This window comes from Onychostruthus taczanowskii, unplaced genomic scaffold (genome assembly GCF_017590055.1).
Source record: "Onychostruthus taczanowskii isolate IOZ18803 unplaced genomic scaffold, ASM1759005v1 scaffold19, whole genome shotgun sequence".
NCBI lineage: Eukaryota > Metazoa > Chordata > Aves > Passeriformes > Passeridae > Onychostruthus > Onychostruthus taczanowskii.
The window spans coordinates 13,199,854-13,225,520 of record NW_024499128.1 but is presented as its reverse complement, the minus strand read 5'-3'; the positions used below and the strand labels follow the sequence as shown (position 1 = coordinate 13,225,520).

Genomic DNA, 25,667 nt, shown 5'->3' with positions numbered 1-25,667 from the left:
CCCATGCCATGCCACCAACGCCAAACAGCAACGCAGCCCTGCAGAGGGGAGAGCCAGCTCCACAGAGCCCGGGAGCCCAAGGCAGGGCACGGGAGCCAGGCTGGGCCGCTGGGATGGCACAGACAGGAGCAGGGAGGCTGGGAAAGGGGCTGTGCCCCCCTGGCAGGGCTCACCTGGCAGGCCAGCAGAGCTCAGTGCACACAGCCCCAGCAGAGCTCAGCACACATGGGCAGGGCAGCCCACGTGCTGTGTCTGACAGCACTGCCTGCCTTGTGGCTACAGAGAAATGTGCTGCCTTAGAGGAAAAATAAAAATAAAAATAAAAATAAAAAAGCAAACCAGCAACCCCCTCAGAAGGACTGGAAAATTAATCCTGATGAGAGGCTGCCAGTTATTGGAATAGGAAGCGCAGATATATTTTAATATGAATATTGGCAAGTGAGGGTTTCTCACTATCACACAATGAGGTAAGAGTATGTGGATGGAAAATTTGAAAAGTTCCATCTATCCATGGTATTTCCTGCCCTGCTGTGTGGAATTTATGGACTTTCTGTTTGGATGCAGATAAAATGCATGGCTAAATTCAATACTTTAAAGTTGAAAGCTGTCTTTGAGTTTACAGAGGGCACATCCCAGCCCAGCCCCGAGGCTGAGGAGGGGAGCTGCAGGCTCCAGGTCTGGGGAAGCAGGGAGGATCCTGCTGCTCCAGGCAGAAAGGTCTCTGCCTGCACGGGCACCTTCTTCACAGCTCCCCAAAACGAGCCCCTGCTCAGTGGACACAGATGCCATGTGAATTTTTACACTTATCTAAAGCCATCTAGTGAAAAACTGTCCTCGTTTTAGTCTGATATGAATGTACAGGCATCACTCCATCCTGCCTGGAGAAAGGGGGAGGGTGGGAATTTATCTTACATAAATCCCGGTGTGTCCTGCCTAATATTTATAGCCAGCACAGAATGGCTTTTCCTCCTGAGCTGCAGAAATAAACCTGTCAGCTCCAAAGACGGCCTTGTATTTAATCACCTCCCTGCTCGATTTCAAATAGAGACAGAAGGCACAATAAAATATTTGCCATTGATCCCTGGGATGCAATCAAGGAGCAGAGGATGCTGCTGCCACCCACCCTGGCTCCCAGTGCCAAGGGAGGTGCTGGCACCCTCGATTTCCCAGGGTTCTGTCCCAAAACAGCGGCACAGCCACAATCCCCCCGGCCTTGCAGGGCAAGTCTGACCTTCCTGGTGCTGCTCTGGCTCCCTGCACCCTGGGGAGGATCAGGGCTCTTCTGGCAGTCACATTTAGGGGAGTTTGGGCCCAGCACGACCTTGGGGCCACACCGGGGGTGTCTGTGCTGCTCAGGGGGACAGTGGTGCCTTTCACTGGTGTCTGGCTGCAGTTTGGGATGCTGCAGCTCATCCCTGTGTCCCTGCTGCTGTCAAAGGGAGCATCCACTGCAAGGGCTCCTGGTGCAGGAGCTTCCCTGTGCTAGGGAAAAAGCCAAATTTCTGCCTCGTACACTGAAAACAGAGGCTGAAGGGTCTGGGAAATCTCACAGCCTGTACAGGGCCCTGGGTCTCCCGGAGCAAATCCTGACTGGATTACCAGAGGTGTTCGACCTCAGCACATCCACCTGCCCAGTGTCAGCCCCTCAATCCTTAAATCCCATCTAATTAGGAAATTACTTATGCAAACATCAGAACCCACCCTGTACAGGCTGAGCTAAGGCTGCAGAACCCCTGTGCACGGAGCTGGTGCTCTTACACATCCAGGTCTGTCGGTGGCCTTTCAGTATTAATTAACTCTGAGCAGTTAGGGGGAAATTAATTTATGCAATTAAAAATTATTCGATTAAAAGCCATTTTTAACCCCCCTATGCTGTTGTGAATAATCCCGGGCTCTGCTGTGTGATTTCAGTGCTTTCAAAATGAGACTTTTCAAATCACTAGGCTTTATGTAAAGTAAAGGAGTAATTAGATACCAAAAACAATAATTATCTCAACGAGAGACAGGGAGAGCAGGGAAGTGTAAATACACTCCCAGGGTAACTGCAGACCCAGGAAAGGAATTGTTATGCACCAGCCAGAGCAGGGAGCAGCCAAGCAGAGCCCCACGTCAGAAGCACCAAAGACAAGGCAGCCCCTGATCTGTCTTGTTCCTGACTCTGTGATAAAGGTTAATCAAGCACAAAGCAACACAGCAGCTCCTGGGAATTGAGGAATTGGCTCCGAGCTCCGGCCAGGCACAGGCTGGAGCCTCCCCTGGCTGGGGGTGGGAACTGATGGAGCCTTGGGGAGGGGTGTGGACCCCTCCCCAGTCACCGAGAGCCCCCCCAGGACCCCCTGCACGCCCCTGTGCCCCCACCCCAAACTGCAGAGGGGCCACAGAACCACAGGAACGTGGCCAGAGGGTTTGGGGCTGCAGCAGAGGCACAGAGCAAAGGGGGCTCGGTGGGACAGGGGGGCTGAGGAGCCCCAGCTCACACCAAGCACAGCCCAGGGAAGCAGGATGAGCCTGGGCACAATCTGGATGGGGCTCTGCCCCCAGGGCTGGGCATGGGACAGCTGGGGGCTGACTCCCAGCCCTCGTTTGCATCTTGTTCCTTATTTTGAAGCTCTGGACACAGACAATTACTGCAGCCTGACCTTTACAGATGCTAACTACGAAAAAAACAAAAAGGAAAACAAAATAGACTTAAGCCAAGGTGAAGAGCCAGGCCAGCACCAAGCCCCTGTGCAGCAGCACTTGGCCCTGGTGCGGCCAGCAGGGCAATCACAGGTCACAAACACGGGGCCACATGTCCCCTGTCACCCCCAAATGCTCCGTGCAGTGTCCAAGCCCCACTGCCATCCCTGCTGCTCCGTGCTCACGGCTGGCTCCAAAGAAACAGCTTCTTCCAGCACTGCTGGAGAAATATCAGCTATCAGCAGGTACCTGAGTTGTCTTAATCCTCCCTAAATCCCAAATCAGCTGCTGTTAATCTCCCTGTCCTATCAAACAGGGAATTTTCCGGGCGCCAGCCGCTGGGTGAAGCGACAGCCAGCAGCTTAGAGCCCCCCTCCCCAGGGCTGGTGTCAGAGGGATTTCTAAAGGAAGGAGACATTCAAAACAGGACAGAATTTGCACGGTTTAAAGCAGCAGAGCGGTAAGAAAGCGCTTTTGATGGAATTCAGCTGTTTTTCACTGTAAAGCACCCAGCACCCACGCTCTGCCCTGCCCAGGGCAGGCAGTGACACTGGGGACCTGCTCAGGAAGAGACGGGAGGAGGGGACACAGCAGCAGCTTCACTGGAAAATGGACACAGAGGTGGGAGATGGCAGAAGCCATGGATTAAGGAGACAGCACTTGTGCAGAATAACCCCAGGGTGCCCCTTCAGTGAATCCAGGTGTGGTCCAGGACCCCTCCACAGCTCCTGGATGCCCCCTGTACCTCAGCACCCCGGGCACAAGGGTCAGACCCACCCCCAGCCAGCGAATCGTGGGGCACAAACAGCCCCAGACACTTCCACACCAAAGTTACAGCTTTCCCAGCAATGCTGCTCCTGCAGGGTCCAGCGCCCTGGAGGTTCCCTTCCCTGCCAGGGAAAGGCAAGCAGGCACAACCCAGGCTCCTGTGCTGCCCATCCCATGTCTCCCCACCCCCGGGCAGGAGGGAGAGCAGGACATTGCCCCTCTGAGGTGGGCACAGCTCAGACTGGGAGTGCCCCAAGGACAGCACCCACGAGCTCCCTGCAAAGGCAGCGCTGCCAGCATGAACCTGGGGAAAAACATCTGCCTGAAATGCAAACATCAGCCCCAAACACGGCAGGGCAGCCCCAGGGCCAGGGGCAGCTCTCCAGGCCAGCCCCCCTGGTGCTGCCCAGCCACTCCAGGGGTGTTTCATTCCACTTGGATCTGCCAGGAAAGAGCTGTGGGAGGGAAAAACCTGCTGGAGCAGAGAGGCACAGAGAGAGAGCAGAGCTGAAGGCACCGAGCTCCCTCCACCAAAGGAGCTCCCACTCCATGCTGTCCCTGAAAGCAGAGCTTTTCCAAGCACCAAGGAAAGGACACGAGCAGGGTGTCTGTAAAGCAGAGAAAAGCAGAGGTGCAGAAGGTTGTTATGGCACAGGGACAGGCAGGCTGCAGGGAACACACGGAGCATTGCTGGGCTCTGAGCTGCCCTGGGAGGATGCACTGAGGAATGGCCCCACAATGGCTGACACAAACACAGCCACGAGAGCAGAGTCAGCGTGGGCTCAGCTCTGTGAAACACCAGAGCCCAGCAGGCACTGCAGCCAGCAGCACCCAGGGGAGCACGAGAACTGTCCTGGAGGGCTGGAGCAGCACAGAGACACCCAGACACTGCTGTGACCCTGCCCGTCCCCAGGGAGGGACATCCCTGCTGCTGCAGCACACAAGGGCAGGGAGAGCACGGGGCCATGCAGAGTTTGGGGACACAGAGCAGCACCACGGGCAGGGACACCCACACAGGGATCCAGGCTGCACCCGTGCCCTGGTGTCATCCCAGCCCTGGTGTCACCCCTGCCCTGGTGTCACCCCTGCCCTGGTGTCATCCCAGCCCTGGTGTCACAGGGACAGGTGTCACTGCACATACAGCTGGCCCAGGAGCACTCAGGCATTGCTGTGCTTTTTGACAAACAGTTTCCAGTTGCTGCCCCCTCCACCCGGCTTTGCCCATGGCCCCAGGCTGCACTCCCAGCTCATCCCCCGGCAGAGCCAGGCAGGGCTGAGCAGCAGCAGCATCCCCGGGCTGCAGAGCCAGGCTCCAGCCTCCCTCCACCCTGCAGAGAAGCTGTGGTGAAATCCAGCTCCACTGCCCAGCCGGGCACACTGAGCTGAGCCGGCAGTTGGAATTCAGGTGGGGTTAAAGAAAAGACCTGAGAAAAAGGGAGGAAAAACCCAACAGCCCGACAGACCTGGGATGACAAAACAGACAGGCTGCAACACAAAGGGCCCCAGGAACTGAAGGTGTGGAGCTCCCAGCCCTGCAAGCCAGAGCTGGGACCGGCATCAGGGACTGCTCCTGGCCCAGCAGGGCTGTGGCACGTGCCAGGTGCCAGGGAACACCACCCTCCAAGGGGACAGGGACCTCCAGGGCCAGCAGCACCCAGCCAGGGTGGGAGAGGCCACGGAGGCTCCCTGGCAGTGGGACAGGGGAGGACACAGCAGTGGGACACTGGGGCGCCTGGCAGTGGGACAGTGAGGGGACACAGCAGTGGAACAGTGAGGGGACACTGCAGGGACCCAGCAGTGGGACAGGGGACACAGCAGTGGGACAGGGACACTCAGCACAGGGACAGGGGCCCCCAGCACAGGGACAGGGGCCCACAGCACACTTACAGCCTTTGGCTTGAAGGGGGGCTGGATCTCCTTGCGCTCCAGCTTGTCCCAGTCGATGTAGCGGAAGAAGGCGTGCTCCTTGATGTCCCGCTCCCCCTCGGGGCCGCAGCCCAGGCGCTTGGCAGGGTGCTTGGTCATCAGCTGGGGAGGCAGGGAACGGTCACAGCGTGTCCCACTGCTCCCCAGAATGTCCCCTCGGAGCTGAGTTTCCAGCTGGACACCCCCAGCAGGTCCCACCTCCTCCAGACGCCTTTGGGGCTCCAAGGAGAGGACGCTGAGCAAGGAGCTGGAGTGACTCAGGGACAGGGAAGGTGACAATGCTTTACAAGAGCAGACTGTGCAGATGGCAGCTACATGAGCACTGGCAGGATGGGCATGGCCCCTTTCCGTCTGGGAATGAAACTGCTCTGCCAAGGAACACCCCCGGGGGCTGGCAGGGCTCCCCCAGCACCTGGCTGCAGCAGGGCAGCTGAGAAGTTTGGCACAAACATCTGCAGAGTGAACTGTAAACCTCACTGCCCCTTTAGGAGGGACAATCTGCCCTCCAAATCTGCCATCAGCCCTGGAAGCAGAGCCCCTCACCTCCGGAGCAAACACGAGGTGGATTTTAATGAGAGAGTCAATTTGGAGGAAAAAAGCACAAACAGTCCATTAATGTTGTTTATCATCTAAACTTCTCCTCTTCACTGGCTCAGTAAGGGAAAGGGCCCGGGAACCACAGGCAGCTGTACAACATTAATATCCTGGGGCAGGGTTTGAGCCCTGGCCAGAGATCAGATGGAGATCCCAGAGATCCACAAGACCTTGATAAGGATGGAAAATATGAGCAAAAGCACTGTTTATCAAAAGCAGGAAAATTCACCCTGCTGCCAGGGCTGCAGCAAGCCTGGCTCTGTGTCCCAGGGCTGGGGGTCTGTGAGACCCCCAGAGGGGACAGGAGGTGCCAGTGCTCCAGCTGGGGACACCTCCCACCACTCGTGGGTAGAGATCAGCCCTGCCACCCCCAGGGCACAAAACAAACTTGCTCAGGAAAGCTGATCTTTAACAGCACTGAAAATGAGGGAAACCCTGGGGAAAAAAAAAACCCAAAAAACAAACAAACAAACAAACAAAAAAAAAAACCACCAAAAAAAACCAAAAAACAAAAAAAAAAAAAACAAACCCAAAACCCTGAAAAGACAAAAAAAACCTCCAAGAAATACAAGGTGAGAGCAGAGCCACCAACTGCTCTGTGAGCAAACAGCTCCACATCCCTGGCCCCAGCTGTGGCAGCATCTGCAGCTGGAGAGTGCCGGAGAGCAGCTTCACGAGGCAGCACCTCCCTGGAAAGCCCTGCTGCAAACACCCCCTCCCCGTGCCCCATCCAGGTGGGAACCCCTGCAGCAGCTTTTCCCCACGGGACAAGTGAACATTCCTCTCTCCCAGCAGCTCAGAATCCTGGCAACGGCAGGAAAGGCTCTGAAATGCCGCAGTGGGAGCGTGAAGCGCAGGATGTGTCACTTGGAGATAGAAACTCTATTTTGAGATAGAGAACATTCAGATATTTTCAATATTAACTATTATAAGCAAACATTTCTGAAATTCCTACACAAACACTTATTTATAGCGGTGTGTGGCACTGGGGGGTGAGATGAGGCTCAGTCCCAGGCACACAGAACAACATCAGGGCCTCGCCAGCCTTTATCCATCACATCCCAAATTAACTCAGACTGCAATTAAGTCGGGCCTAGGCCCAGTCCATGGAGAGCCCAGCTTGGCATGCTGGGCAAGGCAGAGCTTCAGTGCAAATTAAGAGACAGGATAATGAAAATGCTGCCCTGACCTCATGGAGACACCAGCAGAGCTTCAGGTTGTCCTGAAGGGCAACTTATCACAGCTAAGTGGAAGGATGAAGGTTTTGGCTCTGATCTTAGGAAAACTGCTTGGGAATCACATCCATTTTCCCTGAGCATCATTTTTCATTGCAGGCAAAGGCTCCCAGAGCTGCCCTGTCCTCAGCTGACGGGGCACAGGGTGTCTGGGCAGGAGCCCTCCCTTCCCACCCTCCAGCTCTCTCCTGGCCCTCCCCTGTCCCCAGGCCAGCCCCAGCCCCAGCCCCAGCTGTATTTCTGCTCAGTCTAGGGGCACGGGGAGGATGCAGGTGTTATTTTTCCCTCGGTTTAGTACACACACACAGTGCACGAGCTGTGGCTTTAGCCCTGGCGGGCACAGGCACCAGAGCCCAAGGGTGCCAGACCCTGGCCATGCTGGGAGCAGTGGGTGGGCTGGACCCCAGGGCTGCAGGCTGCCACTCCCCACCCTCCCCCAGCCCAGCAGAGGACCCAGGCCAGCCCTTACCCCTTTGCAGATGGCCACGGCCTCCTTGGACATGGACTTGGGGTAGGCGACGTTGTGCTCCATGATGGACTGGAAGAGCTCGTCTTCATCCTCTCCCTCAAAGGGGGCCTGGAGCCAAGCAGACACAGCTTCAGGGGCCTTCCTGGATCCCAAAGCTCCTGGGGCTGCTCTGCTCCTTGGCCTGGAGCCAGCCCCGGGCGTGCCACACAGTGACACAGTCCTGTCCCTGCAGTCCCCAGAGCAGCGTCACCCCAGCTCAGGGAGCTGCCCACCCACGTGCCGAGCGTGGCAAATCCCACAGCAGCCCGTGCTCACAACGGACCCGGCCCAGAGGAGACAAACTCAGTCACCTGGCCAGCCAGCATCTCATAGAGCAGCACTCCGAACGCCCACCAATCCACCGACTTCCCGTAGGGCTGGTAGGCAATGATCTGCAAAGGACAGCAGCAACCAAAATTACAGCACAGTAACAGTTTGTACCAGAAACAGCAGCGTGACAGCCAGCTCTGACACAGGCAAAGCCACCCCCAGCTGCAGGGGTCAGGGGTACTCCCTGGGACACCCTTCAGCACTGAGACCCCTCCCTGAGGGACCCCGAGTCCCAGCCCTGGCTCTCTACCAGCAGCATGGGGAATTGGGGTGGGAGCATCTCACACCTCACAGGCCTTTCAGAGGAAAAGGCTTTTAAAAGAAATCCCCTGCCCGTGCAGTCCCCCACTGCTGGTTTGGGAAGGTCACAGCCCTGCAGGTGACACAGCCTGGCGGGTGACACAGCCCGGCGGGTGACACAGCCCAGTGGGTGACACAGCCCTGCAGGTGACACAGCCCAGTGGGTTACAGAGCCCTGCAGGTGACCCCTGCCCGTGCAGTCCCCCACTGCTGGTTTGGGAAGGTCACAGCCCTGCAGGTGACACAGCCCGGCGGGTGACACAGGCTGGTGGTGGGTGACACAGGCTGGTGGGTGACAGAGCCCTGCAGGTGACACAGGCTGGCAGGTGACACAGCCCAGCGGGTGACACAGCCCTGCAGGTGACACGGCCTGGGGGGTGACAGAGCCCTGCACGTGACCCAGCCCAGTGGGTGACAGAGCCCTGCACGTGACCCAGCCCAGTGGGTGACAGAGCCCTGCACGTGACCCAGCCCAGTGGGTGACAGAGCCCTGCACGTGACACAGCCCAGTGGGTTACAGAGCCCTGCAGGTGACACGGCCTGGTGGGTGACAGAGCCCTGCACGTGACACAGCCCAGTGGGTGACACAGCCCTGCAGGTGACACAGGTGACACAGGTGACACAGGTGACGAGCAGCTTTGTTCAGAGGGAATCACACAGGGCGCTGTGCAGGCTGTCCCTGTCACCTGCTGCCCTGCTTGGAGCAGCAAAAGGCCCAGAAATGGGTGAAGCAAATGGCAGGACAGTTTTACCCTGCAGCCACGCGTTGCAGCTCGCTGAAGGAGCAGGCACAGAGCAGCACAAGGGCCCAGGCTGGAGCGTGGCCACAGCAGCATGGCCACACAGCCTCACTGCTGCTCCCCGGGCAGTGGATCCTCTCTGGGACCCACGGGCAGCAGGCTTTAGTGCCTTTCCTGGGTGCCAAAGTGATTTGCATCCTAATTTCCCATTTGCCGTTCTTCTTTTGGAAAAAGACAAATTAAAGCAAGGAGAAGAAAATAAGAGTTAACTTGAAAACACTTGGGCAAACACATGGAGAGCTGGTCATTTGTCCTGCTTTGAAGGAACATTAATCACCCACAGTCACAAGCTCTGCACCAACACCACCAGAATTAATCCTGGTGGGATGAGGGATGGAGCACACGTTGGATCCAATAATGGGAAACCTCACTGGGTGCAGCACACACACTGTGGTTTAGCACACAAGTGCACTGATGTCCTAGCAAAGAGAGTCTCTTTCTCTGAAACATTTAAATGAATAAATATTAACTTCACCATTGCTAATTCAGCAGAGTGACAAGAGTTCAGAGGGATACTTTTAAGAGAAGGGAAGAGACATTTGAGAATAATTACTCTGAGTTTCACAAGTCTGGCATTAAACTGTGCCCATACAGCACTTCATGGCAGTGTCATGTGTGACTCTGTCACATCACTAGTAACTAAATGCAAATCATTTTGTGGGGATCTAAGCCATGGATGGGGAGTCTCTCCCCATCAGACACCTGGCCCCTGACTGCAAACAGTGAGCTGGAGAGATCCAAGGATTTCCACTCCACATGGAAATACTATCCACTGATAACTGCCTGCTTCTCACTGGTCACGTTGTGCTGGAAGCTTCTATCCCACAGAGTGAGGGGCAGAGCTGAGCCCCTGGGTTTGTCATTTCCAGGAGCAAGGGAGCAACCTGCAGAGGGTCTGAGCATGCCAAGGACAGAACAGGCACAGGATGGACGTGGGAAAACCCCCAGCGAGGAAATCCCACCGCAGGGAGAGCAGGATGTGCTGCTCTTTGAGGTGGAAGCAGCGCGCAGCACGACAGGGAGGCAGATCCAGCATCCCTGCTCCCTGAGGGGGACGTGGGGACGCACAGTGCCGAGGGCATGAACTTTGCAGGCTGATGGTGGACTCCTGAAGGCCCCTGTTTCAGCTGGAGAGCTGCCCAAAGCCAGGGGAGCCCAGGGGAGGAGCAGAGGGAGCGCGGGGAGCATCGGCCGCCGCGCCGCGCCGTCCGTACCTCGGGCGCGATGTAGTCCGGGGTGCCACAGAAGGTCTTGGTGGTCACCCCGTCCCAGATGTTCTCCTTGCACATGCCAAAGTCGGCGATCTTTATGTGCCCCTCGCTGTCCAGCATGACATTGTCCAGCTTCAGGTCCCTGCAGGGCGAGAGCAGACCGTGACAAACAATGCCCACAACGCTGCGGCTGCGCCCCACCCGCGTCTCACACCCTTTGTAGGAAAACGTTTGGGGAAACGAGTGAAAATAACTCAGAGATCTGTCAGGATGGAGTGTTGATGTTGCTTTTAACCCACAGGAATGCTGTGCTGGGCACAGTGCTTTGAAGTGTGCGATGGAAAGCACTCATCTGGCAGGAGACCGATTTAATTGATTTTTTTTCTTTCACTCCTGTGAAAATCAAAGTGCGCTTGGAGCTCTCACGATGGAGAAGCACCGACTCAGCACAAGTACCTGCCTCACCTGTGCTCTGCCCCCTGAAATACAAACCAGCTGTGTTTCCCTCTGCTCCTGAGCCCCAGAATACCTGTTTGTGGTACCCAGCCCCCAGGAGCTCTGCTCCTCTGGAGAGGTGGATCCAACCACAGATCCCTGGATCTGAATCCCAGCCTCCAGCCACCACTCCAGAGGTGGATGCTCCAGCCTCAAGGACACCTCTGTAGCAAACACTGGGTATTCTGGTGCAGTTTATACATTCTGGCCGGGTTCAAGGCTGTATTTTCTAATTATCATGTCAGTGCTCAGAACCCTGACAGGCCAAAGGCAGACGAACCTGAGCTGGGATTCGGATTCCGAGGAAGGAAGGAAGCAGAGCCACTGGGGACCAACAGACCTAGAATCTCTCTGCAGCAGCTGATGGCAAGAACCAGCCCTCACGTCAAGTTTGTTCCACTTCTTTCATCTTTAGCATCTCCTGACTCCAGCAGCACTGCTGGCATCTCCCTTTACAGAGCTCTTAATGGTGTCTGACACTCATCAGGATGCTCTGCTCCACCCTGCGCTCTGGGAACTCTCCCAGGCAGGGAAGAGCAGTGAACACTGGTTTCAGAGCTCAACCAGCAGCCTGTGAGCCTGGTCCTGCACGTGGCAGGGACCCAGCTACCTCTGGGTGCTGTATTGGGAATGGCAGAGAAGCCTCAGTGGCTGAGGCAGAAGTGACAGGGTGGCACGGCAGAGCTGGGAACAAGTGGTCATGGTAAGAGAGCAGGGCCCTGCAGCCAAACGTGGGCTTGGAGCTGCTGCAGGCTGCCAGAGAGCATTTGTGCTGTGTGGAGAGGAACACATGGAACAGGGGCAGCTGCCTTCCCATGAACAGGGGTAAAGCAGGAGCTCCTCCCAAACCAGGGGCACCCTGCAGCTCCCAGCTCCCTTTTGGGACACATCACGTGTGGATGGCTCAGTGATCCCACAGGTCCTTTCCAGCCTTAAGGATGCTGTTATTCTGCCTGTGGCTATCTGCCAGACCCCATCCATGGCACGGGCAGGGGGCTGGGGGCAGAGCAGGACCCTGGGGCAGCGCTCTGCCCACGGCTCTGGCTCTTGGTGGAGCTCAGGGGAGGGAGGGAAGGGGAGGAACGAGCTCACCTACCGATAAATGATGCCTTTGCTCTGCAGGAAGAAGAGCCCGATGGCTATTTCTGCTGCGTAGAATCTGAAAGAGGAGGTTTAAAAGGAAGACTGATAATTGCAGGAGATCAATGGAAACCTTGCCAACAGGGTGGCAGCGAAGGAAACGCGCCAGGCAGATGTGACCGAAAAACAAGGCAGCCAGGGCAGGGAAATTCCAGAGGAGGATCACCCAGGAGTCATCCCTGCTCTGGGGGCAGCAGGTACTGCCACATGCCCTTGGGCATATTCTGGGTCTGAGCACTCCCAGACACCAGTTCAGCCCTGCTCTGGGGGCAGCAGGTACTGCCACATGCCCTTGGGCATATTCTGGGTCTGAACACTCCCAGACACCAGTTCAGCCCTGCTCTGGGGGCAGCAGGTACTGCCCACATGCCCTTGGGCATATTCTGGGTCTGAGTGCTCCCAGACACCAGTTCAGCCCACCAGGCTGTGCTCAGCGTTTGTGGGTTTTCTGTGAGCATCTGAAGGCTCTCAGGAACACATCCTGCTCTGCCCAGCTCGCAAGGAACAGGAGCCAAGAGCCCCCAGCTAACACTTGTCTTGGCCACCCTGGCAGAGGAGCCAACACCCAACATCCCTGTCGTCCCCTGGGAAAGGACCAGGCAGAGCAGAGGCCTGGTGTCTCCCAGGAAGCTCCACACCTCCCTGCCTTGTGCCCTTACCTACCCAAATTTATCTATTTCACTCCACTGCTCACAGGTACAATGTACCCCAAGGGTGAGGTGGAGGCACCAGCATCAGACTTCTTGCGCATCTTCCCATTCCTGATTTCTGCCCAGGAGCTCTGTTGGCAGCCCCTGACACAGGTGCACCCACACCTAGCCCAAAGGTGCCAAAGCACTGCACTTACACAGCGTGGGGCTCCTTGAACCTCCCGACCTGCTGGATCTGGTACATCAAGTCCCCACCATTCACGTACTCCATCACGAAGTACAGGCGGTCCTGGAGGAACAGAGCGGGCAATGAGCAACAGGATTATCAGAGTCTGCAGGGCTCAGAGACAGTCCACTGCTCACAGGTACAATGTACCCCAAGGGTGAGGTGGAGGCACCAGCATCAGACAGAGAGTTCTTGCGCATCTTCCCATTCCCTGATTTCTGCCCAGGAGCTCTGTTGGCAGCCCCTGACACAGGTGCACCCACACCTAGCCCAAAGGTGCCAAAGCACTGCACTTACACAGCGTGGGGCTCCTTGAACCTCCCGACCTGCTGGATCTGGTACATCAAGTCCCCACCATTCACGTACTCCATCACGAAGTACAGGCGGTCCTGGAGGAACAGAGCGGGCAATGAGCAACAGGATTATCAGAGTCTGCAGGGCTCAGAGACAGGAACAAGGGACTGGAGCTCTGTAATTCCAGGCACACACAGCCATCGTCCCTGCCCTCCCCAGGGGCTGCTGTCCATACCAGCACTAAATCCTTGGGAATGCCCAGGACTGCAGCTCTGCCCTCTGCACACAGATCCACTGGAGAAGGCAAGCGGGGGCATCCCTAGACCAGAGGTTTTTCACTTCCCAGGAGTACATTTGCTCTTCCTGACAGAAGCCATTTCCAGAGCTGCTCTGCAGGCCCCTGCTGGCATTTCCCCAGGCTCTCCACGGCTTCAGCCAGGGGATGCAGGGCAGACAGGAGCAGTTCCCAAGGGGACCAAACTCCATCCACGGCCACCAGGACTCGGCCAGGCCCCAGGAGGGGCGTGTGCCCCTGCCAGGATGGCAGTGCTGGGGGTGCACAGCTCGCAGGGGAGGCAGGAGGGGGCTGCTCCCCTCTCCTCACTCCTTCCAGCCCGCTCTCAGGGGTCCCTCTGGCCAGGTTCCCATGGGGTTAAGGGGGTCCAGAGGAGGCCATGGAGCTGCTCCAGGGCTGCAGCCAGCCTGGGAGAGCTGGGGGTGCTCACCTGGGCAGGAGGAGGCTCCAGGGAGAGCTCAGAGCCCCTTGCAGGGCCTGAAGGGGCTCCAGGAGAGCTGGAGAGGGACTGGGGACAAGGTCTGCAGTGCCCTGGGCCCTCCATGCATGAGCCCAGTGACAACCCAGGCTGCCCCATGCCACCCACAGAGGGCAGGAGGGACACAGAGGCTGGAGCACTGCGGGAGCTGCAGGTTGGCAGTGTTACGTAATAAAAAACTCCTCGTTGCTCATTTCCTCCTTAAATCAGCCTTGCCCTGCTTTGCAGACAGGAAGGACAGGGAGCCCTCAGGAGATGCAGCTGGAGCACTGCCATACCCAGGGGTATGGGAGAAACTGGGGGCAGCACCCTCAGGGCATTTCCCAGCCCACCCAGAGGAATGGGGCTCAGCATCCACAGGGCATTTCCCAGCCTGGCAGTGCCCAACCAGAGCAATGGGGTTCAACACCCACAGGGCATTCCCAGCCTGGCACTGCCCACCCAGAGCAATGGGGTTCAGCACCCACAGGGCATTCCTAGCCTGGCAGTGCCCACCCAGAGGAGCTGGGCTCAGCACCCACAGGGCATTCCTAGCCTGGCAGTGCCCACCCAGAGGAGCTGGGCTCAGCAGCTGCTGCCCCAGCACAGCCTCCAGCTGCGGGGCAGTCCCAGGAGATGGGACACAGAGCACAGGGGCGATGGGGCTGTGTGTGGCACACGTAGCACCGATGGGATGGAGAGGGAATTCAGCTTTTCAGCAGCCTGGGGACTCGGGAGCACCCCCTGAGAGGAGGACAGCCCTGGCCAGCCCCGTGGGGAGCCACGTGTGGCAATGTCACCTTGAGCAGGCACCGCCACGGCAGAGCGGAGCAGCGCCGGGCTGGGCTGCAGCTGCCTCCTAAATATATCGATCTGCTTCAGGGAGGAAGAACATTAAAAAGACGGGCTCTTGAAGCAGCCAGCTGAGCTCTAAAAGCGGGAGCTGAGCCCCCCTCCTCTGGGTGGGGAAGGGAGCTGGTGCCCAGCAGAGCCGTGCCGTGACTAAGGCAGGCAGATGGCACGGCTGCCCACGGGGACAGGCACCGAGCTGTCCTGGCTCTGCCCGTGCCACCAAGGCTGGCCAAGGCTGGAGCATCCAACCTGCTGAGCAGCACGCAGGTGGAAATGCACTGCAGAGCCTGGCACGGAGCTGGTGACACTCCCCTGTCCCCGGGCAGCCAGGGTGGCACTGCCAGGGCTCCTGTCAGTGCCCTTCTAATCCACTGCTCCATCCCCTGCCTGGCTGCACGCTGGGAACAGGAGGCAGAGCCAGAACAGCCACGCTGCCGTCCACTCCGTGCTAGATATTAGGGAGAAATTCCTCCCTGGGAGGGTGGGCAGGCCCTGGCACAGGGTGCCCAGAGCAGCTGTGGCTGACCCTGCATCCCTGGCAGTGCCCAAGGCCAGGCTGGACAGGGCTTGGAGCAGCCTGGGACAGTGGGAGGTGTCCCTGCCCATGGATGATGTTCAAGGTCCCTTCCAACCCAAACCATTCCAGGATTGTGTGATTTATCATCTCAGTGTGGCTGTGGCTGCTGTGCCCTTCACTGCCGTGCCCCAGAGGTCACAGCAAAGGCACAGCTCACCTGGGGACAGCCAGGGACCCCCCTCACCCCCTCCCAGAGCTCTGAGCCTTTCAGATCCCCCAGCACTGGCACCTCTCCCCCTCCAGCCCCATGCACGAGCTCTCCCCTTGCTCATCTTCCCTGTTTCTTCAGGAGGCAGATTTGGGGCTTTTCTCTCTCCCAGAGCTGCTGAGCCAACAGCCCCGGTGGAGAATTGTGCTCTGGCCTGTGCTCCCAGAAATCAAAGTGCTTTCTGCCAGAGTTTGATAATACAGCCTGCTATACATTTTGATTACATTACAAATACGATTACTATTAAGCCACTATAGGTCTGCCAGGAATAATCCCGCGCTGACTCACTTCAGATGCCAGGGAGATGCTGTGTGAAGGAGCTGCTCCTGCCACATTCTGATTGCTGTGCTGCAAAGCCGGGCTGCAGGCTTTAAATACACCCGATGTGTTTGGTAAATGAAATTTCTGGGACAATATTAAAATGTAATCCTCCTGGAAAGCATTGTCGTCGTTCTAAAGGACTCTGCTGATTCCCTCTGCTGGCTCCCATGACGTGCACCTGGACATTCCCATTCACTGCTCGAGGATTGTACTGAAGGTCCCCTGTCCCCCTCTCCACTCCTGAGTCATACAAACCCAACCACACACCCGTGGAAAAGTGGATTTCCTGCAGTTTGGTTTAGGTCTCTCCCTTTGCTCGGGGCTCTGATCAGAGGAATGAGTCCTGAGGAAAAGTGCAGCACTTGCTACTGAGCCATAAGGGACATTGTGGGCTGGGGGCTCCTGAGGGGCTGGGAAGCCACCTCTGATGTCACCAGCAGCTCCCTGCTGAACACATCTCAGGCTGCAGCTGCTGTACATGGCACTCTCATGTCACACACACGTTTTGGTCCTGGAGGCACTTTTGCCAGTGAAGGTGTGAGGCTGCCGAGGCAGAGAACACACAGCTGCTTTGGCAAGTGCAGTGATGTACAGAGAATATAAAACCTGGAATGGTTTGGGGTGGAAGGGACCTTAAATCCCATCCAGTACCACCCCTGCCTTGGGCAGGGACACCTCCCACTGTCCCAGGCTGCTCCAAGCCCACCCAGCCTGGCCTTGGACACCATTCCAACCCACTTCCCAGAGTGTCAGGCTCCCGGTGCTCAGCGTGCCCAGCCCAGCACGCCCTGGGTGGGCCAGCTGTGGCAGCAGCCCTTACCATGGTCTGGAAGCAGGAGTGGAGCTGGGTGAGGAAGGGAGGCTTCCCCGAGAGCGCCAGCACGCGCTTCTCCACCATGGTGCACTCCACGTCGTCGTCCTGGATCACCACGTCCTTCTTCAGGATCTTCACGGCGTACAGCTCGTCCGTGCCCTTCCTCTCTGCCAGCATCACCTGCACGAGGCACAGCACAGCATGGAAGCACGGGTCTGCAGAGCCCTGAGCTGAAACAGCCCCGGCTGCGGCTCACCCTGCGGCTGCCAAACCGCACACAGCTGCCAGGGCTGCTCCCAAAAGCAGTCAGGGACTCTCAGTCCAAGGGCTAACACATCTCCTCCCTCACGGCCCCCAGGAGCCCAGCCCAAGGGGTTTGGTGGTACCTGAGCCCAGCTCACCCTCCAGCACCCCTCACCCCCGAGTCAGGGGCTGGTGTGGCACCCTCAGAGTGTCACCAGCCCTGGGGAGGGTGGCAAGAGGCTGAACACAGAGTCCAGCAGATTACAAAGTGGAAAAGAGTTAGTCTCTAGTGAATAGCAAGAAAAACCCCCATGATTTTCTCTGTCTCCAGAGCAGAGAGCAAACCCCACCCCGTGCTGGTTCATCACCCAGCCAAGGACCTCTCAGCCAGCAGAACCCACCCAAGCTCCCATTTCCAGCCAGTGCCACCCATGTGCAGGCTCATTTATTGCACAAAATGGGATTCACTGCTTCTGCTGGTGCAAATCCCTCGGGTTAATCCCATCAGCCCAGCGAGGCTCCCCTGCCTGACCCAGCACACTCCATCAGCCTAAGCTGCTCCTCGGGCTGCCAGAATAAAGCCACTCTGAAAGCAAGCTTTGGTTCCCATTTTCCCTCCCTCACTGTCTCATGGCCTCAGATTGGAGCACTGGGTGGAAATGAATTGCTCTTCATTTGAAGGAGCTGGCAGAAATCCTGCAGTGGCGTCAGGAACAGCAGCTCAGGGGTTTGGGGAATGAATTATGTGAAGTCAACACCGATGGGGTGGGACTGAAATGTGCTTCAGGCTGGGGCAGACGGGCAGAGGACACAGGAACGGGTCTCAGGGTGACCTCAGAGGCACCAGGGACAGCAGAATTAACCTCTTGTGTTCCACAGGCTGCCCAGGCAGTGGGGCAGTCCCACCCCTGGAGGGGTTTCAGATGGGCAGATGTGGCACTTGGGGACAGCGGGTGGCAGTGCTGGGGCTGCACTCAGAGGTCCCAGAGGGTTTTCCAAGCCCTGTGATTCCATTGTGAGACACAGCCCAGGGAGCAGGGAGGACGAGGCAGGGGACACAGCCTGAGGGGCGAGGTCTTTGGTGCCACCCACTTGTTTGGGTGCAGGGAACAGGGCACAGGGAACAGGGCACAGTGGCAGTGCCACAGGGCACAGCCCTTTGTGAGCAGCTCTGGCACGTTCCTGGCTCCTGGGGGAGCCTGGCTGTCCTTGCCACGCTGCTTGTCAGGATTAGCTGGGACTGGCACCGGGGCTCCTCAGTGCCAAGCTCTCTGGAGAAGGCTCTGGCATTGCCATTGCCATGGGTGGGACAGGGCTGCAGCTGGCTCATCCCACAGCAGGGCTGAGCCCTGGCTGTGTCAGGGACTTGGGGATGGGATTTATTCACCTGCTGATCTTTGAAGAGCCCTGGGTACCCAGAGCAGCTTCTCGTGATGCTGGGGTGGAACCCAGCAAGGCTCAGGCACTGGCACCAGCTGTGGCTGCCCCTGGATCCCTGGCAGTGCCCAGGCCAGGCTGGACAGGGCTTGGGGCACCCTGGGGCAGTGGAAGGTGTCCCTGCCATGGCAGGGTGGCACTGGGTGATCTCTAAGGTCTCTTCCAACCTAAGGCACTCCCTGTTCCTGTGCCAGGGCAGCAGACACAGCTGCCTCACACAGGGCCTGCACCTCTGCTTGTGCCCAAACAGACCTGGTTTGGTTCATTGCCTCCATTTATCCCCAGTTTAACCAGCTGAGCTTTGCAAGGCACCACACACAGGTGCTAAAGTCACAGCTCATTTCTAGCTGATAAAAGCAGAAGTGCTTTGACTGCTCAAAATTGGTGGTAAATAAGTAGTAACCACTCCAGGAACATATTTTGAGGGAAAATTAAACCTGTTAACCTGAGTGTAAGAGCATTATAGACAATATCAGTTACATACAGGCCTGCCTTGCCATCCACAGCCCTGCCAGAGCAGGGAGCCTCTGAGCCTGGCATCTGTGTTTGCCCTGAAGGACCTTGCTGAGACCATGGCTCCCACCCTGCTCTGCAGTGACAGCCTGCCTGGGGTACCCCACAAGAGCAGAGCCTGCTCAGGGCTGTGCAGCGTCCCAGGTATCAGCACAGCCAAGCCAGCCCTGCTCCCTGGCAGAGGCAATGGCACTGCCACTACTGGCAACCACTGGGGACACCGGGTGTGCAGCTGTGCCCAGAGGCAGGCTGGAAACCAGCACAGCCTGAGGCACAGCTGGGCTGCATTCCCTCTGGGCATGGCAGAATCCCAGAATCCCTGGGGCTGGAAAAGCCCTCCCAGCCCATGGAGCCCCACCTTGGCACCAGAGCTCTGAGTGCCGCATCCAGGCACTCCTTGCACACCTCCAGGTATGGGCACTCCAAACCTCCCTGGACAGTCCTTTCCTGACCATCTTTTCCAGGAAGAAGTTCCTGCTGTCTGAAGGTGTTCAAACACCAAAGACCCAAAGAGCCCAGTGCCCCTGGCACAGCCCAGGACAGGGATGGGTGACAGGGGGAGCAGCCTCGCCCGTGCCCTGCCCTCCTGCCAGGTTTCACACCCAGAGCAGAGCAGAGCCTGAGGGTTACCCCAGCCCAGGAGAACTCCCCCTGCTCTGGAGCCCAGAGCTGCAGCAGCCAAAGGCTCCACCCTGCTCAGCAAACAACACAAACCCCAAAAAGCCTGACAGCTCCAGAGCACGACAGATTGATCAGCTGCGAAAATATGAGCAAGCCACCTAATTTCACTTCCCTCTATTTATAATACAGCAAAGCAAACCCGGGGCGGGCTGTGCCAAGCGCTGCCTCCCTCCGTGGGAGCGTCTCCCCGCCGGTGCCAGCCCCGTGGAGCTGCCACCAGCCACAGTCCCGGGCAGCCCACGGGGACCCCAGAGCTCTGGGGACATCTGTGTGCCGGGGCTGAGCACGCCAAGGCAGGAGCACACAGCCCCACGCCCCTCTTTCCCAAGGCAGATCCATTTCCCAGCCCCCAGGCCTGGCTCGGGGGATCTCCATCTGCCAGCGCGCTCGCTGGGAAGCAGATTGCATTCCTTTTTGACTTGTTATTGCTGCAGAAAAAAAAGCTGATATTTAACTTGATTTATTCCTGCAATAGAGAGTATTTGTTTGGGAATGCTCCAGCAATAGGACTGGGGATATTCTGAACGCAGAGAAAGCAAGTTTGTCAAACTCCAGCAAGGCACTCCCGACCCCGCACAGCCCGGCCCGCAGAGGAAATGCTGAGCAGCTGGTGCCAAAGGGTTAATGGAGACAGACAGAGGCTCACTCAAACAGTGACTGCAGTCCAAGAGCTCTCCCAGCCAGCAGGGACTGGCAGCAGGCAGCCAGGCACAGGAGCAGGTGCCAGCCCTGGAGAGGGAAGGACACGGTGCCAGCCTCGGAGAGGGATGGCAGCGCCATGGACACAAGCAGCTGCCGGGCACACCAGGGGCTGGGCTGTTCTCCCTGCTCCAGGCACCTCTGCCTGGCTCCTCCCGAACATCTGGCACCTCTGGCGGGCACCTCTGGCGGGGACAGCGCGGTGGCACCTGGGTGTCCCCGTGCCGGGATGCCCAGGGATGCCTGGGGAAGGGCAGGCACACGTGAGGGCGAGGCTGCATCTAGCCGGAGAAACCAACGTGCTGTTTTTAATTAGCGCTAATTAGCATATTTATGACATTCTGTTCCAGGGAACAGTTTCTGTCGCACATTCCCTTATGTAAGCCGAGCCGGCTGAGCAGTTTGCTGGCGTTCCTCGGGTTTCAGGGGAGAAGGCGGCGGGGACACGGCACAAGCACAGAGCCCCCAGGTGCTTGGAAGGGACGAGGGGCTGCGAGGGAGGGGACAGGGGACATTTCTGCGTGACAGCAGCACGGGCACGGGGCTGTCCTGCAGCCCGGGGTGCCACACAGAGCTCTGGGGACCCCCAGGATCTCCCCATTCCCTGCCTGTCACTCCCATGGAGCTCTGAGCTCTCCTCCTCTGCAGGGGGAGAAAACGCCCATGGAGAAGGGAGCTCCCGAGGCCCCAGTGCCAGCTGGAAGGAAGGGATGCTCCTGCCGCACCCTGCGCTCAGTGGAGCATCCCTGCACACCCTCCTCATCCTCGCTACCCGCCCGAGGAACGAGCCCGCAGGCACAGCGATATCGCCTGCAATTAAGGCAAGTCGCTAATGAGAGTGGGGCTGGGCCAGCCCTCGCAGCAGCAAATCCGCACCCAGCTCCTGCAGAGCCCCAGCCTCCCTGGAGCACTGGGAGCCCGAATGGAAACCAAGAGAGCTGGCAAGACCCCAGGAAAAACGAAGGCTCCAAGTCACATAATTACCAGGAGAATGAAATTCTGTCACCGCTCACAACCGGTCTGGGAAGTTAATTAAAATGTTCCCGTATATTGTAATTATTAGAGAAGAAGAAAACCCCAACCAAATTAAAAAAAAAAAAAAAAAAAGAGCTTTAAAGACACAGCTGGTCCCCTGCTTCCCAAAAGGATGGATTTTGTGGTGGTCTCATCAGACATCGCTGGTGTTCCCTGCTGGCTCCCAGCAGCGTGGCACCAGTGCTCCCAGTCACCCTGAGAGTGCCCAGTGCAGGCACCAGGGGTGGCTCACTGTGAAAAATGTGTATTTTGTGATTGGCTTTTTGCAAGTATTAAAATGAATATTGTATGTGTTATGTTAGGAAGTGATGCTGTATTAATTTTCTTAAGTATTAAATTAGCTATTAAATACTGTTTTAGGTTATAGCATAATGTTAAAATAGAAGCTATGCTATGTAAGATATTTGGTTAAGAAAGGACTTGCACCAGATAGATGCCACCTAAATCTTTCAGAGAAAGGGAATTTATTGCTCCCTTATCAGCAGAAAACTAACTTCTTCCCACCTCACTCAGACAGGAAGACAGCATGAGGATTAAGAAGAAGAAGCTGACAGTGACCAGACAGAATCCTGTGTTTGAATGGAATTTATGCACCATGTATGAGGTGTATGAATATGCAACAGGCTGTTGTTTTTAAGGGTTAATCCTCTGTTAACCGGGGTAATTTTCGGGCTGGTGTTGCCCAGAAAAAGGTACCCAGACGTCCGTATCTCTTTGTTTTTATTGCCTCATATTGTCCTAACCTCAATTGCTCAAACTTTATTATTCTGGTTATATTACTACTATTAAACTTTTAAATTCTCACAACCAAGTGATGGGCGTTTTTCACACTCACCTTCCCAAAGCTGCCCTTGCCCAGCACCATCAGGAAGTTGAAGTCCGAGAGCTTCATGCGGTCCCGGCTGCCGTTGTTGTCCAGTTTGGAAATGGCATTTCTTGTCTTCTCATCCGCAGCCTTGGACCCCGTGCCAATCTTGGCTCTCTGCAGAGGTGGAGATGGGGAAACCGTCACTGGGGACAGCAGGGACAGTGGGTGCTCCCAAAACCCCAGCTCAGCAGCTCCTTCCCAGCTCAAAGCTGAGCTTTGGGAGCCTTTTCCATGGGCGGGATGGGGACAGGCACTGGAGGAGCCGGCAGCCCTGGCACTGCTCTGCTCTGCCCAGGTAACCTCTGCCACAGCAAGTGGGAATCTCCTGTGGCCCTGGTCACCCCTCTCCCCGTGCAGCGGGACCCTGCAGCCTGTCCAGGCCATGGCAAGCTGGCCTAAAGGAGCTCTTTCGGGGCAAAAACTGCCTCTGTGTCTGCCTCACCAGAAAAACAGGGGGGAGTATAAATGCAGTCAGTAAAACACGGCACTTTCTCTCCAGCTCCACATCCTCTCCTGCCCCGTGGTCCCTCCCACCGGGGACATCCCGTGACTGTGTCTGACACGGGGGGGGGGGGGTTCACAGAGGAACCACAAACCTGCCTGGAACAGAACAGAAAGCCTCCTGAACAGACAGACAGACTGACAGACAGACAGCCCCTCCTCCCTGACAGACAGACAGACGCACAGCCCCTCCTGCCCTGACAGACAGACAGCTCCTCCTGCCCTGACAGACAGACCGACAGACGCACAGCCCCTCCTGCCCTGACAGACAAACGCACAGCCCCTCCTGCCCTGACTGACAGACAGACAGCTCCTCCTGCCCTGACAGACAGAGAGACCCTCCTGCCCTGACAGACAGACAGAGAGACCCTCCTGCCCTGACAGACAGACAGAGAGACCCTCCTCCCCTGACAGACAGACAGCCCCTCCTGCCCTGACAGACAGACAGACGGACAGCCCCTCCTGCCCCGGCCATCCCAGCTGCCCCCTGAGGACCCCACCCAGCCCCATTTCCAGCAGCAGAGCCCGGCGGTGCCGGAGCCCCTCCCCAGGCCAGGCTGCGCTGACCCTGTCCCTCCAAGCTCCCAGGATTTATCCCCTCTCCTTCCCCGCAGCCTGGCTCTGCGAGGCTGTGCCGAGCTCAGCCTGGCGTGGAATTCCATTAACCCCATCCCGGGGCTCGTTCTGGCTGCCGCTGGCAGCCCCGGCAGGCAGCACCCCTCGGCAATCTCTGCTGCCGCTAATTGCTGCTCACACGGCTCTCCGGGCTGCAGAATTCCCCTCTCAAGGTCACCTGCAGCCCCCCAGAGCACGGGAACAGCTCCTGCACTGCCAACCTGAGGAAAGGTCTCTGGGATTTTCACACTCCTTGGGGTGAGCCCGGCACGTCCCGGGCTCCAGCACACTCCACTCCTCACTCCCAGCACCAGCCAGGGCCCAGCTGCAGGGAGATTCCCTGCCTGGGACATGGATTGCCTCCTTGGGAGGAGTGGGGAGCACACAGCAGGGTGAGGGACAGGTGTGCTCGGGCACCTCTGCACAAGGTGTTTTCTGATCTGCGGACAAATCATCATCTGGCTGCCCAGACCATTCCAACAGCACTGGAACACCATTTCATGGAACACCATGAAATACAGTAAAGGCCAGGTGTTGGTTCTTTGTACAGCCAGAACCCATTGGTCCTAGCCAGCTGTTGCATTAGAACTGTCTTTCCTTGGATATTCAGGAAAGTTGTGTATAAACAAGATAAAAAAGAAAGGAGAACAGGAGCTAACTCTCCAGTCTGTGCTACAATTGCAGAGCTCACGCTGAGAACCATAAGGGCAACTCTCTTATTTCTGTACGGCTCATTGCATGTGAGTCTCCAGATGTGCCACGCTCACTGCCAGGGCTCTGTGGAGGCTCCAGCTCCACTGGAAAATGGCACATTTCTGCTCATTCAGCACCGTCTGGATCAACCATTCAGCAAGAACTCCCATGGCTTATTAAGCAGCAAACAGACATTTCTCCTTGGAGCCTCTCTGGGCAGCTGGAGCCCGCTCCACGTGCCCTGCCAGAGCTGGCAGGGGGAGTCCCTTCCCGAGGGCACGGCAGGCAAGCAGCGAGGAAACCCCCCGAGCCCAAGAAAAATCAATTCACCTCAAATTTCTGCCTCAGCTCCTCGTTTCCTTCTTCTCCCTCGGGAGGCACGGGCACGTTGAAATACTCGCCCTCCTCCTGGCTGAGCAGCTTGAACCTGGAGGGACAGAGAGACCATGGTCAGGGGCGCAGGGAGGCAGGGCCCCCCTGCTCCAGCACAGCTCTGCCTCCATGTGCCTGCACCCAGGGGACCCTCCCAGGCCAGCAGGACCCCCAAACCCTCCTGCAGGAGTGTACCCCGTAATGACAGAGTGGCAAAACTAGCCTTTGTCCCCCAAAAAGGAAAGAAGCCACTCAGATGGCAGGAGTGTCACTCTGCTGGGTGTGACTCCAGATGTGCAGCCAGGCTGGATCCTGGCTGGCTGTGACCCCAGATGTGCAGCCAGGCTGGATCCTGGCTGGCTGTGACCCCAGATGTGCAGCCAGGCTGGATCCTGGCTGGCTGTGACCCCAGATGTGCAGCCAGGCTGGATCCTGGCTGGCTGTGACCCCAGATGTGCAGCCAGGCTGGATCCTGGCTGGCTGTGACCCCAGATGTGCAGCCAGGCTGGATCCTGGCTGTGTATGATTCCAGATGTGCAGCCAGGCTGGATCCTGGCTGGCTGTGACCCCAGATGTGCAGCCAGGCTGGATCCTGGCTGGCTGTGACCCCAGAGGCTGCTCCAGGACAGAGCCCTGCCTGCACAGCTTGTTTCCTGCATTAACTGCAGTTGTTTAGATATGAAATATGGATCAGAGCTGCTTCTCCTGCAGTTTACTCCAGCCAGCACTGGGACTGGGGGACTGGGACAAGGAAAACTACTTAGATCTCCACTTCCATGCTTTTTAAAAGGCTGGGAGGGGCTCTGGGCTGCGTCAGGAGCTGGCAGCGCGTGGCACACTCACCCTCACAGGGGACTGGGAACTCGGGGAGGGAGAATCCTGCTGGCTTCCAGAGGAGCAGCCCTGTCCCATCAGGGCCTGGCAGGTGAGCAGCACAATGCCACTGTGCCAGACACTGTGCCCAGCTGAGAGGGGGCAGGACGGGGCTGGAGAGCAGTGGGAGCACCCTCAGCTCTGCCCAGGAGTGGCACGGTGTGGGCATCTCACCCACCCCATTCCTCCTGCTCCTCCTCTGCACTCCCCAGAGCCCAGCCTGAGGCCATGGAGGAGGGCACACAGAGGCAGCCCCCATGGAGGGGGGCACACAGAGGCAGCCCCTGCCCTGGCAGCATGGAGGGGGGCACACAGAGGCAGTCCATGCCCTGGCAGCATGGAGGAGGGCACACAGAGGCAGCCCCCATGGAGGGGGGCACACAGAGGCAGCCCCCATGGAGGGGGGCACACAGAGGCAGCCCCTGCCCTGCAGCCCCCATGGCAGCAGTGCCCCCAG

General features: G+C 57.7%; 1 protein-coding gene across 2 annotated transcripts in view; it reads right to left on the bottom strand.

Moving 5' to 3' along the window:
• Positions 1–25,667, bottom strand: part of PRKCB (protein kinase C beta) — a 91,284-nt gene that overhangs the window by 8,105 nt on the left and 57,512 nt on the right. For both annotated transcript variants that reach the window (XM_041401815.1, XM_041401814.1), the window contains exons 8-16: positions 24,296–24,392; positions 22,124–22,270; positions 16,687–16,860; positions 13,160–13,251; positions 11,943–12,005; positions 10,355–10,493; positions 8,022–8,102; positions 7,672–7,779; positions 5,335–5,475 (exon numbers count right to left, since the gene is read on the bottom strand). In XM_041401815.1, coding sequence (XP_041257749.1) covers positions 5,335–5,475; positions 7,672–7,779; positions 8,022–8,102; positions 10,355–10,493; positions 11,943–12,005; positions 13,160–13,251; positions 16,687–16,860; positions 22,124–22,270; positions 24,296–24,392 — 1,042 coding nt within the window. The remainder of the gene's footprint in view (positions 1–5,334; positions 5,476–7,671; positions 7,780–8,021; positions 8,103–10,354; positions 10,494–11,942; positions 12,006–13,159; positions 13,252–16,686; positions 16,861–22,123; positions 22,271–24,295; positions 24,393–25,667) is intronic.